Genomic DNA, 16034 nt, shown 5'->3' on the forward strand with positions numbered 1-16034 from the left:
AGTTACCTGTAAAATAAATATTAATCCTAAAATAGCTATAATATAATTATAATTTATATTGTAGCTATATTAGGATTTATTTTACAGGTAGGTATTTAGCTTTAAATAGGAATAATTTATTTAATAAGAGTTAATTAATTTCGTTAGATTTAAATTATATTTAAGTTAGGGGGGTGTTAGTGTTAGGGTTAGACTTAGCTTTAGGGGTTAATACATTTATTAGAATAGCGGTGAGCTCCGGTCGGCAGATTAGGGGTTAATAATTGAAGTTAGGTGTCGGCGATGTTAGGGAGGGCAGATTAGGGGTTAATACTATTTATTATAGGGTTAGTGAGGCGGATTAGGGGTTAATAACTTTATTATGATAGCGGTGCGGTCCGCTCGGCAGATTAGGGGTTAATAAGTGTAGGCAGGTGGAGGCGACGTTGAGGGGGGCAGATTAGGGGTTAATAAATATAATATAGCGGTCGGCGGTGTTAGGGGCAGCAGATTAGGGGTACATAAGGATAACGTAGGTGGCGGTCGGCAGATTAGGAGTTAAAAAAATTTAATCGAGTGGGGGTGATGTGGGGGGGCCTCGGTTTAGGGGTACATAGGTAGTTTATGGGTGTTAGTGTACTTTAGAGTACAGTAGTTAAGAGCTTTATGAACCGGCGTTAGCCCAGAAAGCTCTTAACTACTGACTTTTTTCTGCGGCTGGAGTTTTGTCGTTAGAATTCTAACACTCACTTCAGACACGACTCTAAATACCGGAGTTAGAAAAATCCCATTGAAAAGATAGGATACGCAATTGACGTAAGGGGATCTGCGGTATGGAAAAGTCGCGGCTGAAAAGTGAGCGTTAGACCCTTTTTTGAGTGACTCCAAATACCGGAGGTAGCCTAAAACCAGCGTTAGGAGCCTCTAACGCTGGTTTTCACGGCTACCGCCAAACTCTAAATCTAGGCCTATGTGTTTAAAGAATTGTATCTGAAGTAAACCACCTTAACAAAATGCCAAAGTGTTTGAACCAATGGAGTCTATGAAATCTCTATATGTATATATAAGACCCTATTCTTAATAATAAAAACTCCAGAAGAGATGAATACAGACTTTTAGATATTTAAATATGCTCAAACTATGAAAAAAGGAATCCTAATAGGATATATATAATAATTATAAAATATAAGAATATAAGAAATTTGTATAACTATTGAGGTCTTTTTTTCCCATCTTTAGAGCTTTACTAAGATAAAGCAATGACGTTAATGCCAAGTGAATATAATCTGAATTACTATGGCACTAATATAATCACCTAAATACCACAGAGGAATAGCCAAAAATGTGTAATATATAAGCATCAGCAAAACAGATCAAAGGTGTGCGCTAGCCGCTAGGAAATGGATATCAAACGCCTCCCTAAAAGACAATATCCCTACAAAATTGTCTAGAAACATACAGTGTAAAGTAAAAAAACGTATATATAGAGAGGGCGCCTGTGGGCTAAAGATATCACCACTGTAGGTTATAACAAATATTTATTAAAAAATATTTAAAAAAAATATTTTTTATTTTTTAAAAAGTACTAAGGGACGTCTTCCTGTAACAACAGTAAAATAAATGGTCTAAATTAACTTGTGTGACATTCATTTTCAATATAACAGGTCAGAAATGTCCGTACTGGTAAATGGACTCTGAATGTATACCTCAATACTGATAGTTGCAGACAGTTATATGAATCACAATGTCTCTCCGATGTTAGTCAAATGTTACCAGTGTAGATACATTCTTGCTATAATAGATGTAAATCTCTGTCAAGGCAGAGCAACTTTCCCAAAAAACACACAAACCCGCTGTGTATTGTACTCAATAGGAAGGGTTATACCTGTATTTTGTAGACGTTCCAGCCAAACACACTTAGTATTGTGCTTTATCAAAAAATAAGTTGTACCTGTGTTATCGTCAGATGGAAAGGTATACTGCCCTTACATGTAATGGGTGTATTAGCAGGTCTTGCAGCGGTGATGTTTTTTCCTCCTACTCGGTATCTTTCCTCGAGTGGGTAGTGTTGTGTAACTCTCAGCGTCTGACATCACCGGTTGTTCTTCGTTGCAGAGAAACAGACAGATGGTGTTTCCCCAAAGGTGATCAGCTGTTCTCAGCTGCTGTGATGGTTTGCCACAAACGTAAAAACCTGCACTTAGTGCTATGCACGCAGGAGTGGAGTGTGTAATGGGTATGTTAACCCTTCCAACTTTAGCTCAAACTTGAATCTTGAAAGTGGATACAAAGTGAATAAAATGAATAACCCGGGTTATGTTAAAAAGTCAATAGACCATAAGATATGTATAAAGAACAATATCTGTATATTACAGTGCCACACAACGACGTGTTTCGCCCTTCTATGGGCTTTATCAAGCCCATAAAGCCCATAGAAGGGCGAAACGTGAAAATGAATGTCACACAAGTGCTTTATTAATTTAGACCAATTATTTTACTGTTGTTACAGGGAGACGTCCCTTAGTACTTTATTTATTTTTTTAAGTTTCAAAAGAGCTTTATTTAGGTCAAGTGAACATACACAATATGAGCTGAATATACATAGCATACAGCGAGAGCATTTCAATAGAGATTTTAAACATAGCGAATCATAATGCTATCTAAGCAGAGACATTTTATATATCCCGCAAATCGCAGTGTTTGCATATCAGATTATTCTCTATGCAACAGTGTATTTCTTGTGATACCCAAACTTCATTTATACAGACCTCTCTTGGGCCTGTGAGCAAATTCACATATAAATCGTATTGGGCGCATATATGGAAAAAGTTCGGTTTAATAGGGGGATCAGAGGGAGAGGAAAGCGTGGGGTCTTATAAGTCTTAATTAAAGCGATTCACTCTCATCTTCTGCTAATACTGATCTTGCACACTCTATAATTGACTCCGAAACTATATAACTAATAGATAGCATTTTGTGCTTGATGTATACCAGCTTAAGGGTATATACAGGGAGCGCGTCTTAATACTGGGTATGCTTGAGCAGTGGTTCTTAAACCAGTCCTCAGGACCCCACAACCTGTCCAGGATTTAGAGATTACCCAGTTGTGTCTAAATTGTGTTTTTTTTTAAACACCTTAGACACACCTGGGTAATACCAAAATCCTGGACTGGTTGTGGGGTCCTGAGGACTGGCTTAAGAACCACTGTGCTTGAGGATATATTGTTCTATTTAGGGCTATAAAACTAGGGCAGCGATAAGCATCCTCAGGGTATTTACTCTGATCAGCCTTCTCATTCATCTAACTATGTGACAATATCACTATCCGGCTGTTAGGGAAGTATTTACATATAAGCATGATATTGAGGGGCTTTAGTTGTCTCTATATTGTAGTGAAAAGGCATTTATAGATATATTCATTTTATTTTTGTTAGTGCCCTTGTACTCTCTAATGCCTATTGGATGGTTTTCCCGCATTAGGTGAGAAGCTCTACTCTCAAAGATAGGACGCTTTAAGGTTTTGGGCATATAAACCCAGTGCTTAGTTTATCCCACTCGTCATGTGCCCCAACCGCAGGCCACACGGAGGGAGGGTGTACATGTACATAATAACAGTCCATCTAGCTTATTGGCTGCAACACAAAGTTAATAACATTTCAGTACCCTGGTGAAGCATTTAGATTTGAGTTTGTGAGACCCTTATCTATCCCAGTTCTATGCATATTAAAACAAGTTAATGTACCAAGCTGATCATATTCCCAAATTAATATTGCTGTGCATCGTGTAAAGCTTACATACACGTTGTTCATAACATAACAAACAAACAAGGTTAAACTAAGAACAGTGTAGAACTATTAAATCATCTCATAATTTAACGTATACATCCCAAACCCAACAGCATATTTTGAACACTTCGCCACAAAATTATTCTGACAGTTGACATAAGCAATAACTGCGCTGGATGGTAGGAGCACATTTATATACAACTAACCCCCTGTGTCCAGCTGGCCATAGTAGGCGATAGTGGTATGAGTTTTCATGCAGCAACTGCCAAGCCAGTTCAGCTGGGTCAGTGAGATATAGTTCCTAATAGTGTTTTGTGTGGCTAGTAGAACTGGTGGTCCTGCTAAACTGGATAATGTCTCTGGTACCTCAAGCATGTTTCCGAGTATCTTAGAAGGAGCCGACATGTAGCTGTGATCTATTAAGATTGGTGGTATGTCTCTTACTTTGTGATGGGTTCCATGTAGTGATCTAGTCCTGGGTGCTATCTTTGAGATCCCCACTTTAGTGCAGCCTGGCCCGGTATCTGCTTTAAGTTGAGACCGCGTTGCTGTGCCCTTCTCTGCTGTTATCTGTGCTGAGGCACTAGTGATTTGGCTTTGAGGTTTCGAGGGATCTGTAATCATCAGAGGTAATTCCGCTCCTCTTCGTGCTGCTCTTTATAATTCTTGCTTGGAGTGGAGGTCTGCCGGTGTATGAGCTGTGTTTTAACCCTGTGTACTCTGAAAAGTGAGTCTGCTATACGTGTGTGCACTGCTCCGGGAAGCTCTTGTGTAGCAGGAGGAAGATCAGTTATAATAGAGCCTGTCTGGATTTTTTCCTGTAAAGGATCAATAGTAGGTATTCTGCTCTCCAGTTCTACTTCTAAGCGCTGCATTAAATATTCATATGGGGCTCTCTCTATCAGCTTTAACATGTGCTCATTGAATCTTGCCATGAGTTCCTCGTGGCGTAGCTGGCTGTGTTCCTCCGCCATGTTGAACATCCTTTGCTTGTTGCAAATATTTTATAAGCAAGTTTTTACTTTTTCCCCGCCGTTAATGGTATGAAGTTTCAGCCCTCTGATCCTTTAGAGCTGTGTGATGGTGAAGAATCGGTAAGTCGGAATTATCCGACAGCACCAATACCCGTTTCTTCCTGGGGGGGTGGATACCTAGCAATGGGCCGCCGCCCTAGGCCATAAAGTTCCGAGCTGAGTCCCCAGAGTCATGTAAACAGCAAGAGGGGTAATTATGAGACCACAACTGCCAGAATTATGGTATCTTTATGATATTTAGTCGTGCTCTTGCCGTTTGGACACATTAATCAGCGGATTAGTGTTGATTCTGCTGGAGCCTTCAGAAGTTGCGTCCTTTCCAGGACACTGCACGGACACGCCCCCCCCCACCCCAGTACTTAAAAAAAACAAAAAAAAACAATTATATATATTTTTTAATAAATATTTGTTATAACCTACAGTGGTGATATCTTTCGCCCACAGGCACCATCTCTATATATAAGTTTTTTAATATATAAGCATACCACCTCTAATGTTCTTAGGTCTAGATTTGGAGTTTGGCGGTAGCCGTGAAAACCAGCGTTAGAGGCTCCTAACGCTGGTTTTAGGCTACCGCCGGTATTTGGAGTCAGTCAGGAAAGGGTCTAACGCTCACTTTTCAGCCGCAACTTTTCCATACCGCAGATCCCCTTACGTCAATTGCGTATCCTATCTTTTCAATGGGATCTTCCTAACTCCGGTATTTAGAGTTGTGTCTGAAGTGAGTGTTAGAATTCTAACGACAAAACTCCAGCCGCAGAAAAAAGTCAGTAGTTAAGAGCTTTCTGGGCTAACGCCGGTTCATAAAGCTCTTAACTACTGTGCTCTAAAGTACCCTAACACCCATAAACTACCTATGTACCCCTAAACCGAGGTCCCCCCACATCGCCGCCACTCGATTAAATTTTTTTAACCCCTAATCTGCCGACCGCCACCTACGTTATCCTTATGTACCCCTAATCTGCTGCCCCTAACACCACCGACCCCTGTATTATATTTATTAACCCCTAACCTACCCCCCACAACGTCGCCGCCAGCTACCTACAATAATTAACCCCTAATCTGCCGACCGCAAAGCGCCGCTACTTACGTTATCCTTATGTACCCCTAATCTGCTGCCCCTAACACCGCCGACCCCTATATTATATTTATTAACCCCAAATCTGCCCCCCACAACGTCGCCTCCACCTGCCTACACTTATTAACCCCTAATCTGCCGAGCGGACCGCACCGCTATCATAATAAAGTTATTAACCCCTAATCCGCCTCACTAACCCTATAATAAATAGTATTAACCCCTAATCTGCCCTCCCTAACATCGCCGACACCTAACTTCAAACATTAACCCCTAATCTGCCGACTGGAGCTCACCGCTATTCTAATAAATTTATTAACCCCTAAAGCTAAGTCTAACCCTAACACTAACACCCCCCTAAGTTAAATATAATTTAAATCTAACGAAAAAAACTAACTCTTATTAAATAAATTATTCCTACTTAAAGCTAAATACTTACCTGTAAAATAAATCCTAATATAGCTACAATATAAATTATATTTATATTATAGCTATTTTAGGATTTATATTTATTTTACAGGTAACTTTGTATTTATTTTAACCAGGTACAATAGCTAAAATAGTTAAAATAATTACAAAATTACCTGTAAATTAATCCTAACCTAAGTTACAATTAAACCTAACACTACACTATCAATAAATAAATTAAATACAATACCTACAAAAAACTACAATGAAATAAACTAACTAAAGTACAAAAAATAAAAAAGAACTAAGTTACAAAAAATAAAAAAATATTTACAAACATAAGAAAAATATTACAACAATTTTAAACTAATTACAACTACTCTAAGCCCCCTAATAAAATGACAAAGACCCCCAAAATAAAAAAATGCCCTACCCTATTCTAAATTACAAAAGTTCAAAGCTCTTTTACCTTACCAGCCCTGAACAGGCCCTTTGCGGGGCATGCCCCAAAGAATTCAGCTCTTTTGCCTGTAAAAAAAACACATACAATACCCCCCCAACATTACAACCCACCACCCACATACCCCTAATCTAACCCAAACCCCCCTTAAATAAACCTAACACTAAGCCCCTCAAGATCTTCCTACCTTATCTTCACCATACCAGGTTCACCGATCGATCCAGAAGAGCTCCTCCGATGTCGTGATCCAAGCCAAGCGGGGGGCTGAAGAGGTCCATGATCCGGCTGAAGTCTTCATCCAAACGGGAGCTGAAGAGGTCCATGATCCGGATGAAGTCTTCTATCAACGGCATCTTCAATCTTCTTTCTTCCGGATCCATCTTGCAGACCTCCGACGCGGAACATCCTGCTGGCCCGACAGACTACCGACGAATGAAGGCTCCTTTAAGGGACGTCATCCAAGATGGCGTCCCTCGAATTCCGATTGGCTGATAGGATTCTATCAGCCAATCGGAATTAAGGTAGGAAAATTCTGATTGGCTGATGGAATCAGCCAATCAGAATCAAGTTCAATCCGATTGGCCGATCCGATCAGCCAATCAGAATTTTCCTACCTTAATTCCGATTGGCTGATAGAATCCTATCAGCCAATCGGAATTCGAGGGACGCCATCTTGGATGACGTCCCTTAAAGGAGCCTTCATTCGTCGGTAGTCCGTCGGGCCAGCAGGATGTTCCGCGTCGGAGGTCTGCACGATGGATCCGGAAGAAAGAAGATTGAAGATGCCGTTGATAGAAGACTTCATCCGGATCATGGACCTCTTCAGCTCCCGCTTGGATGAAGACTTCAGCCGGATCATGGACCTCTTCAGCCCCCCGCTTGGGCTTGGATCACGACATCGGAGGAGCTCTTCTGGATCGATCAGTGAACCTGGTATGGTGAAGATAAGGTAGGAAGATCTTCAGGGGCTTAGTGTTAGGTTTATTTAAGGGGGGTTTGGGTTAGATTAGGGGTATGTGGGTGGTGGGTTGTAATGTTGGGGGGGGGGTATTGTATGTGTTTTTTTTACAGGCAAAAGAGCTGAATTCTTTGGGGCATGCCCCGCATAGGGCCCTGTTCAGGGCTGGTAAGGTAAAAGAGCTTTGAACTTTTGTAATTTAGAATAGGGTAGGGCATTTTTTTATTTTGGGGGTCTTTGTTATTTTATTAGGGGGCTTAGAGTAGGTGTAATTAGATTAAAATTGTTGTAATATTTTTCTGATGTTTGTAAATATTTTTTTATTTTTTGTACTTTAGTTAGTTTATTTCATTGTAGTTCTTTGTAGGTATTGTATTTAATTTATTTATTGATAGTGTAGTGTTAGGTTTAAATGTAGATAATTGTAGGTATTTTATTTAATTAATTTATTGATAGTGTAGTGTTAGGTTTAATTGTAACTTAGGTTAGGATTTATTTTACAGGAAATTTTGTAATTATTTTAACTATTTTAGCTATTAAATAGTTCTTAACTATTTAATAGCTATTGTACCTGGTTAAAATAAATACAAAGTTACCTGTAAAATAAATATAAATCCTAAAATAGCTATAATATAATTATAATTTATATTGTAGCTATATTAGGATTTATTTTTAAGGTAAGTATTTAGCTTTAAATAGGAATAATTTATTTAATAAGAGTTAATTTATTTTGTTAGATTTAAAATATATTTAACTTAGGGGGGTGTTAGTGTTAGGGTTAGACTTAGCTTTAGGGGTTAATACATTTATTAGAATAGCGGTGAACTCCTGTCGGCAGATTAGGGGTTAATACTTGAAGTTAGGTGTCGGCAATGTTAGGGAGGGCAGATTAGGGGTTAATACTATTTATTATAGGGTTATTGAGGCGGGAGTGAGGCGGATTAGGAGTTAATACATTTATTATAGTAGCGCTCAGGTCCGGTCGGTAGATTAGGGGTTAATAAGTGTAGTTAGGTGGAGGCGACGTTGGGGGCGGCAGATTAGGGGTTAATAAATATAATATAGGGGTCGGCGGTGTTAGGGGCAGCAGATTAGGGGTAGATAGGGATAATGCAAGTAGCGGCGGTTTACGGAGCGGCAGATTAGGGGTTAAAAATAATATGCAGGGGTCAGCGATAGCGGGGGCGGCAGAATAGGGGTTAATAAGTGTAAGGTTAGGGGTGTTTAGACTCGGGGTACATGTTAGGTGCAGACGTAGGAAGTGTTTCCCCATAGACAACAATGAGGCTGCGTTAGGAGCTGAACGCGGCTTTTTTGCAGGTGTTAGGTTTTTTTTCAGCTCAAACAGCCCCATTGTTTTCTATGGGGGAATCGTGCACGAGCATGTTTTTTAGGCTGGCCGCGTCCGTAAGCAACTCTGGTATCGAGAGTTGAAGTTGCGTTAAATATGCTCTACGCTCCTTTTTTGGAGCCTAACGCAGCCATTCTGTGGACTCTCAATACCAGAGTTATTTTAAAGGTGCGGCCAGAAAAAAGCCAGCGTTAGCTACGCGGGTCGTTACCGACAAAACTCTAAATCTAGCCGTTAGTGTTTAAAGAAATGTATCTGAAGTAAACCACCTTAACAAATTGCCAATAATTGTTTGAACCAATGGAGTCTTTTGAGGACCTTTAATAGGGTGTCTATTCAAGCCTGAAATCTATCTTGATAAACCCCATTGCAGGGTGAAACACGTTGATGGTACACAGGCTGACATTCAATTGTGCTAAAGGACTAGCACTACTATACTAATAACATCTGATCCAGTGTTTATTCATTGGGACATCGAGGGATATTCGCAAATAACCCGGGTTATAACTTATGTAACAACCAATTTAACTTGCGTGCTATAAGCACTAAGTGCAAGGAGATCTATATCACAACCTTATACCTAAGTTTGCTACATTTCCAGAAGAGAAACTTTGTATCCAAATCAGCTTTAAGAAAAACCGCTATAAGGAAGCTGTGACGTAAGGTAAAGTCACATAGGCAAGACGCCAAACACACGCTTGAATAACTGCAGTAAGAAACAGAAGTTGAGAGCATATCTCACGCAGGTAAACTAATGCATTGTTACCGATTTTCACTGAATAAGTGGGACAGCTGACTTGCAACTTCACAGTAAATCTGTATGTTAACATAAATGATATTTACGACTGCACCCTGAAAAAGGAGACTCAACACAAACTCTGGCTCCATAAAAAGGCACTACTATTACAAAGTCTCATTTACACGCCTTAAAGATACACCTAATCCCAAGTGGATAATGTTCAAAATATCTCTTTAAAGTGGCACTAGTTTTGTTTTTATGTGTGGTGGTGTGCGACTGTAATATTACACATCCGATAATATTGGATGATTACATAAGAAATATATCAAGGTAACTCACATATATAATCTGTATTCCAGTCTATCTGGGCGATTTGCATATATACCTTTAACCTAATATCTGTCAATCATAGACTGCTATATACTCCATAGTATTATATATATTTTTTTTATTATCATTTTTCCATTGTTTTTAACATTATATTGTATAAGAGTGTTATATGTGTATGGGACACGTCCCTATATCCACCGCTTGAGTGTTTTATTCTGATTGCTTATATTTGTATTAAAATGTAAGGATTTTACAGACTCTTCCTATTATATCGAGGTCTATTTTTTTATATATTAGAACACGAATATTAATTTATCTGCCATATGTCTAGGCAGAGTACTTATATATCATACTGAAAGGATATACTCTGATATCTTTAGCTTACCTTAGCGTCCTTTAATTCTTCTATTTATTTTGTAATAAATTACACATTTTTGAGGAAGGTGTGTTTTTAGAAGGGTTTGATATCTCTTTGGCCAGCGCAGTACTATTACTGTACATATATTTTTATATAATTTTTTGAGTCTCACTGAGACCCTATGTTAAAGGGACACTGAACCCAATTTTTTTCTTTCATGATTCAGGTAGAACATGAAATTTTAATCAACTTTCTAATTTACTCCTATTATCAATTTTTCCTTGTTCTCTTGCTATCTTTATTTTAAAAGCAGGAATGTAAATCTTAGCAGCCAGCCCATTTTAGGTTCAGCACCATGGATAGCGCTTGCTTATTGGAGGCTTACCTTTACCCACCAATAAGCAAGCATAACCCAGGTTCTCAAACAAAAATGGGCTGGCTCCTAGGCATCACATTCCTGCTTTTTAAATAAAGATAGCAAGAGAACGAAGAAAATTTGATAATAGGAGTAAATTAGAAAATTGCTTAAAATTGCATGCTCTATCTGAATCATGAAATTACAATACATCCATGATGAAAGTAAAATGAAACAATCTTACCGGAATCTACGCCATGAAACAGGAACTCAGCCCTTCAAGTGTGACAGATAGTAGCGTCGCTTCTGCCATGGACTTGAGAGAAGAAAGCAGGCAGCGAAACTCGCCAACGCTGATTGCTTGTGGAGCTGTTAATATGAGTTACGATGGTTTCGCAGAAAGACTCTCCCTGCATCTCCGGACTCTAACATTCACCCATGCTCTCACTAAGAGACGACTGACAGGACTACTTAAAACTCCAGTCCCATGCCGAAGAGTACTACCCTCCATAAGTGACTATCAAAAACTTCTGACACTTCTCTGCCAACCTCCTGGGACGAAAGGCAAAGAATTACTGGGGGATGAGGGAAGTGGGGGAGGTATTTAAGCCTTTGGCTGAGGTGTCTTTGCCTCCTCCTGGTGGCCAGGTTCTGAATTCCCAAAAGTAATGAATGCAGCTGTGGACTCTTTCATTTATGGAGAAAAACATGTGCTACCTATGATTTTGCAACAGCAGATACCAAGAGAAGAGTGTTATCTTTCTCTATAATTATTGTTCTCTCAGTAATACTTTATAGTGGGTATTCCAAGTACCTCTAGTATGAGAGGAATATAGAGCTGCAGAAAAATGCACTTTACATTGAAATCTCTGACACTGCCTATAGTTATATGGACTTTAACAAGTAATGCTGATTAAGTAAACATAAGATAATAGTTTTAATACCACAAGGTGAATACTGACACAAATCAATGAACCTCTAGCAGTAAATTAGACTAACAATTATGAGGAGCATATATTAACAATGTGGGGGAATCAGCTTTAGATAATATCCAGGCTCACAAAATGACAGATTAGTAATATACTTTATAACGGAATTAGCAATGCAGTGCACAAAAGAATAGCAAATAATTAACAAACTAGCCCCCTAAATGGAACCAGGTCATCAATTATAGAAAAAAAATATGTCTCTTGAGGGTCAAATATTAAGCTTCATTAACTCCCAGTAGATGAGACCATGTCATCAAGGTGGAATGTATTTTGAGCAGCAGGGGGCTATCCATGCTATGGCATCTGATCAATTAATTCGAATTTGGAGCCATTTGGGCAGAGATTAGTGGACCATGATTGGTCAGTTAATGTCAGTAGATTGTAGGAGACAGATATTTTTGCTTCTCCTACCAGCAGCACAACACAAGTGAGTACTTTTTTGTGGGCTTCTCTGTCCTTTTACCTGCCAGGCACAAAACCTAATCCAAGCACCTGAACAGCAGGCCTAGATTGGTTTTAGCCACATCTAGAGATGTCCCAGAGGCTGAAGTTCATGATGACAATGTCAGTTTGGAGGTTGGCCTGGAAGTCAGATAACATGCTTTCCAAACACGTGCTAACACACTTTACAGGAATCCACACTATTGTGCATCCCTCTCAGATTGACATCGGAGAGATACTGCTCTTGCTCCGGTTAATGGAATTTCACAAGGCCTTTGTAAACAGATCTCTGAATTTAGCCACTGGCTGAAGCTACTAAACTCTTTTAAGTTCACCACTACCACACATGACCAGCTCTCCTCCTGCAACTCAATGTCCCTCATGAGGTTCACTCTAAAGCAGCACTCTCAACTTTTTGTCACAGCTTAGATTGCAAGCTCTTGAGAGTATGGTCCTTGTGTTTTAGTGTATTCACCTATATATTATGTTTGCTTATAGCACCTCCACAGTGCTTGCAAGTAGAGAGCTTTACATGTAACACTATTAAATCTGCTTTTTGTTTCTCTCCAGTTTTCATGTTTCTGCCTTTAACATTTTAATCTCCATATTTGTCTTCATGCCCTCTATTATCCTTAGCGCCCTCATATTATCCCCTTAGACCCCTGCAGCCCTCTCTGGGATGCTGGCATTTTTTGCACCTCCTCTGTCACTGTGCGGCTCTAACATTTGGGCTGCCCAACTTAGTACCTGCAACTCTCTCCTTCCAAGAACAGAGCGCTCTACTATAGCATTATCAGTTGTCTATGTCCTACTAATGCTCATTGGTGTTTGAGGAAACACTCCCTTTGTTTTATTGATATTGTGAAACGCCTGGGCAAGCGGGATAACAAAATCTTTATTTAGAACATCTTTATTATTATTATCAGTTACTTTTAGAGTGGCAACAGATTCTGCAGCACTAAGGAAGATGCATTAAAACAAATACAAATGACGGTAATATATTTTGAAATGTCCTCTTTAGATGGAACAAAGAAACACGTGACTAGAATGTCAGTTTACGTTTAATTCAAATATATTTTTACTCCAGTTGAATAAGGTAAGGGTCTAGGTGCAGTTATCAGTGATAAACCAAAACAGTAACCAAGATGTAGCATTTATGCCAGTACATTTAAGCAACACTTTAAAATTATATTTATTATCACATAACTCCAACATGAATTAATTTGGCAAAGCACATAAATAGATGGGGACTTACAGCAGAGGTAACAAAATATACATCAATACAGCAGAATTAAAACTGGCAGTTTTAGGGGCGTGAGAAGCTTACAGTTTATGGCACAGATCATTTATACATTAAGGCTTCTTTAATGTCTGATAGAAGGCTGCTCTGCAAGCATCTGCAATGCATCCTCTGGCAGAGAAGTTAGCTGGAATGGCTAGATGTGGGAGGTGGCCTTTCAGTGGTAACTATCCTTGCTTGGATACATGGTGTGGTTGACAATAATGTAGGGGTGACCTTTCATTGGTAACTATCCGTGCTTGGATACATGGTGTGGTTGACAATAATGTAGGGGTGACCTTTCATTGGTAACTATCCTTGCTTGGATACATGGTGTGGTTGACAATAATGTAGGGGTGACTTTTCAGTGGTAACTATCCTTGCTTGGATACATGGTGTGGTTGACAATAATGTAGGGGTGACTTTTCAGTGGTAACTATCCTTGCTTGGATACATGGTGTGGTTGACAATAATGTAGGGGTGACTTTTCAGTGGTAACTATCCTTGCTTGGATACATACAAGGTATGGTTGACAAATCATGGCAAAATGTATTTCCATAGATATCTTAATGCTACTGGGGCTTCCACCAAACAAAGAAGCATTCAATTCCCAGATTGCAGTTACGGTAATAAAGGTTCAATCATGGCTCAGAAGGACTCTCTCCTTCTGTTAGGGTCTTGAAGTCAATGGATAAAGCTTGTTCTTCTGGAAGTGGTTGGCGCTTCCATTCATCTCTTGTCACAATGTAGCCAATCACCAACCCAAATGCCACCAACATCAAACCCAACGAATTTGCAAGGGCTCCCTCTGATGGAAGCATTGAGTATTGATCACTGCAAAAGATAGATGAATTAAAATGTATGCTGTATTTAATACATGCAATGAAATGCAAAATATATTAGCCACAATAAAATATACAGATGTGATCCTAGATAAAGAATACAATAATTAATATATGAAACATACACAAATACTTATAGGTGTATATCCGGTTTCTTAAGTAACTATACACACACTGAGCCTCCTGTTTTCACTACCTATGCAAGTTATACAGCAGTTAATACAGCATGCTTTTCACTTTCTCTCTACGTAAACAAAATATCTGGATCCCCCCATTGCATATAAAGCAATTCTAGTCTATTGTAGCTCATTTTCTCCTTGCATACACCACATAGCTTATCTGCACACTATAACGTGTGCTGATCATGTGCTGTATATATTGGTACTAGGACTGTTCAACATTCAAATTAGCACAGCATACCTTCAGTTCCCAGTGTACACTGTCTTCTACTATACACATTGTAATTCTCCTTGCTCCATGTCTGTTATGTATACTACAGATGTACATTATGTTTATAAGAAATACGCAGTAACTAATGTGGCTGTACTGAGGCTTCAATGAAGGACTTATAAGACACCATCAGAAATTGCACAGTGTTTCACGAAATATTACACACAACTTTACACTAAGCAACACACTAGTCCCCGTGAAACACAAACCCTCTTCTGGCAGACAATTAACTTACCCCAATTAACACAAGAGCAGATAGAAAACCTAAACACTCCCATAACCACTGATGAGATAAGTTATACTCTAAAGTCAATCCCCATAGGCAATGCGGCGGGCCCAGACAGACTACAAACAGAATTCTATCGGATTCTATCGCTTGATGCAGAGAAGGCCTTCGATAGAGTGGAGTGGACACATCTAACACCATGCAAAAATGTAACTTTAAGGGTCCTTTTTTTAAAGCATCATTCATAAAATTTATAACACCCCAACAGCTCGCATTTCGACTTATGGCTTGTTCTCTCCTGACTTCACCCTGCAAAGAGGTACCAGACAGGGATGTCCTTTGTCCCTCCTGTTCGACTTGGCACTGGAACCCTTAGCAACAAAGCTGAGACAAATCTTCCCTGGTATCACTATTCAGGGAGTTCCAGTCCACCTAGCTCTCTACGCGGATAACATGCTCTTGTTTGTGGACACACCATCAGTGCATATTCCTCACAAATTGCGGAGAATAACAGACTTCGGTACTTTTTCGGGCTATAAAAAAAAAACACACACTGCTAAGTCGGAAGTACTATGGCTGAATAAACACCCACATTCAAAACACGACTACCCATTTGTAGTAGTGTTAGTCACTCACATATAAAGGTATTCAGCTACATAGAAACCCAAAAAGGCTATATGACCTAAACATAACAGACAAATGTAAAAACATTTCGCATAGCGGCAGACAAACTGAATTTACCCCACCTTAGTGGAGGTCTTGGCCTCCCAAATTTAAAGCTATACAACTGGGCGGCATGGGCGAGACTGGCAACTCAACACTTCTCATTTCTATGAAGCAAGGTTAGAGGAGGCGGTAAGTGCACCTTTAGCTTTAGCATATTTACCTTATATAACATTAAAAGACGCACAACAACACATCAGTTGCAATCCTTTATATAGAGATCCCCTATGAGCCTGGAGTTTAATAAATACA

General features: G+C 39.3%; 1 protein-coding gene across 1 annotated transcript in view; it reads right to left on the reverse strand.

Moving 5' to 3' along the window:
• Positions 1 to 13156: 13156 nt before the first annotated feature.
• Positions 13157 to 16034, reverse strand: part of LOC128646968 (transmembrane ascorbate-dependent reductase CYB561) — a 112123-nt gene continuing 109245 nt past the window's right edge. Inside the window, exon 6 of the mRNA XM_053699781.1 lies at positions 13157 to 14375. Coding sequence (XP_053555756.1) covers positions 14183 to 14375 — 193 coding nt within the window. The 3' untranslated portion in view covers positions 13157 to 14182. The remainder of the gene's footprint in view (positions 14376 to 16034) is intronic.

Source organism: Bombina bombina, chromosome 1 (assembly GCF_027579735.1).
Source record: "Bombina bombina isolate aBomBom1 chromosome 1, aBomBom1.pri, whole genome shotgun sequence".
Taxonomy (NCBI): Eukaryota; Metazoa; Chordata; class Amphibia; order Anura; family Bombinatoridae; genus Bombina; species Bombina bombina.